This window comes from Lissotriton vulgaris, chromosome 8 (assembly GCF_964263255.1).
Source record: "Lissotriton vulgaris chromosome 8, aLisVul1.2, whole genome shotgun sequence".
NCBI classification, from domain to species: Eukaryota; Metazoa; Chordata; class Amphibia; order Caudata; family Salamandridae; genus Lissotriton; species Lissotriton vulgaris.
Window position 1 is genome coordinate 602512169 of NC_141696.1, and position 2321 is coordinate 602514489.

The 2321-nt window shown below is 42.1% G+C and overlaps 1 protein-coding gene across 1 annotated transcript; it reads left to right on the forward strand.

Moving 5' to 3' along the window:
* Positions 1-1174: 1174 nt before the first annotated feature.
* Positions 1175-1673, forward strand: LOC147697786 (histone H2A, embryonic-like). The gene has a single exon (XM_086933345.1). The coding sequence runs from the start codon at positions 1175-1177 to the stop codon at positions 1586-1588; it is 414 nt and encodes a 137-aa protein (XP_086789471.1). The 3' UTR covers positions 1589-1673.
* Positions 1674-2321: the final 648 nt, after the last annotated feature.

The following is a 2321-nucleotide window of genomic DNA, read 5'->3' on the forward strand; positions in this document are numbered from 1 at the left end:
CCTAGTTACTGGGACCTTGAGTGAACTTTTATTGCATGGGCTCCTTGTCTGATGCTGACTTATAACTGTTCCTAAAGCCTGGAACTACCTGTCCCTCAACACCAGAGCTGCCTCCTCAGTTCTTGTTTTCTAGCTCCAACCCTGGCTTGGCACAAGCGGCTCCTGCTTCAGTGCCAGGATACCCTCCTGCCATACTAATGCACAAAATTGATTTGATTTACATCTGGTGACTCGGTTACATTTTCCAGATTCTTACAAAATCTCCAGTGTTTCGTTTCTAACCGGAGAATTGGGCGTAGGCTGTTTCTTATTTTGCACAGCAGCATACGAAAAAGTCCTACCTCCCCTTCCAGCTTGAATCTAGGAACATTAAGAAGTCGATGTTCTCTTGACCTAAACCTTTCTTGGTGGGTATAGTGCTAACTTATCCAAAATACTCGTAGGACCAGTTTTGTGTAAAGCACAAAGATGTGACCCAGTTTTTTTTTTAGTCTGTTTCAAAAATAGTCAATGTAAGTCTTTCCTGGTTCCTGAAGCAGAATTCAAATTTCGCCTCCGTTATAAGCTGGCAGCCCAGTTTTGAAGTCTTTTGAGGCATATTATAGATTTGGTCGATAGTTCCAGATGCAGAGCAGTCAAATTGTGAAAATTGGTGTTTGGATCACTGGCTTGTGACCCTGCTTGGGTTATGGGGCCATGATCTCCCAACCCCACCATCAAAGCCTCATCTTGTCCTAAAATGAGATCAATAGTGTGCCCTCTATCCTGTGTAGGAAATGTTGCCATCTGCTCAAAGTTCAGACCAATCGTAGTTTCAGTTTTGTTCACTGCATTTTACATTTAATATTGCCCAGCAGGCTGAAGTTATCAAATTTCAATGGACATATTGATTGAAGTTTTGGTTGTTGCTTGTATTTCTCTTTATCTTTGAAAGTAGCAGAATGTGTGCACCTTTATGCAGTCTTATTGGATTTAAGGTTCTTAGCTTGTCACACAGAATATAATCTGGGGCTGCTTCTCAAATCTTTAACTTGGCTTTTTTCCTCATTGCTTCTGCTGCAATAGTTTTTGCATTTGGCTCAGTGGTCCTACTAGGCATTGTTAGGCAATTAGCTTGTTTAGCTTTATTAACTTGATCTAACTGTAATTAATCTGATATCTTTAAAGGTCAAGTATGTCTGGACGTGGCAAGAAAATTGTGAAGCAGAAGGCTGGTCCTAAGACTAGGTCCTCCAGGGCTGGTCTGCAGTTTCCAGTTGGCCGCATCCACAGGTTTCTGAAGAAAGGCAACTACGCACCGCGGATCGGCTCTGGGGCTCCAGTGTACATGGCCGCTGTTTTGGAATACCTCACTGCAGAAGTACTGGAACTGGCAGGAAATGCTGCCCGGGACAACAAAAAATCCAGAATTGTTCCTCGACATCTGCAGCTGGCGGTCAGGAATGATGAAGAATTGAACAAACTGTTTTCTGGTGTGACCATTGCTGAAGGCGGTGTGCTACCAAACATACAGGCCGTGCTTCTACCCAAGAAGACTGCCAAGGGATCTTCAGCAGAACCAAAAGATGTCCAGTCACAGGAGTTTTAGTGCCCTTCTGTCTTGATCACTTGCATAATGCACTTTTAGTATAGTTCAATTTTAAAGCTTTAAAATAAATACAATTTTATCCTTCTGGTGTTGTCTAAGAGTGGTACTTTATCAGTGTCTCTTTTTTTGTCTGCCTAGTGGCTGAAGTCAAATTCAAATTCAAAAGTGCTTTATTCGAGTATTACTCATAAAAGCAGACAAACAAACACGTAATAAAATACAATTAAATTACAGAGTCAGACATGACTTAAGCACAATACACGTTAAAAAGACAGTTTAAAATAACATTTCAGTGGCTGAAGTCACAGTGAACCATCGCCTGCTGTCTACTTTGTTGCTAGTGTAAAACTGTCCACCCCAAACAGTCTTTGTATTGAATTCCCTGGCACATGTACGTACTCGTACGTTTTGTTCAAGACCGGTCACCATCTCCTGTTTTCATTCTAACCACTTGACTTGGTCTTGCATTCCTGAATACTTGGTGTCTTTAGGAGCTAAAGAGTAAAAACCTACCCAAAGGAAGCATTGTACCAAATTCCAGGATGGCTGGCTGTAGAGGAGACTGCAGTGGAGGAAGATGGTTAGTGGTGAGCCTTGTTCATAAGGTGTGCGAAGTGCTCTTGCAGAACAGTAGGCATTGTGTTAAAGCTGCTGGTATATTGGTCCAGCATCTGGTTGTAGCAGGACCTTGCAATCTAGTCTTCAGTGTTGCATTGCTTTGATTTAAATTCAG

Coding starts and splice junctions, on each gene's coding strand:
- LOC147697786 (XM_086933345.1), top strand. CDS start 1,175: ATGTCTGGACGTGGCAAGAAAATTGTGAAGCAGAAGGCTGGTCCTAAG.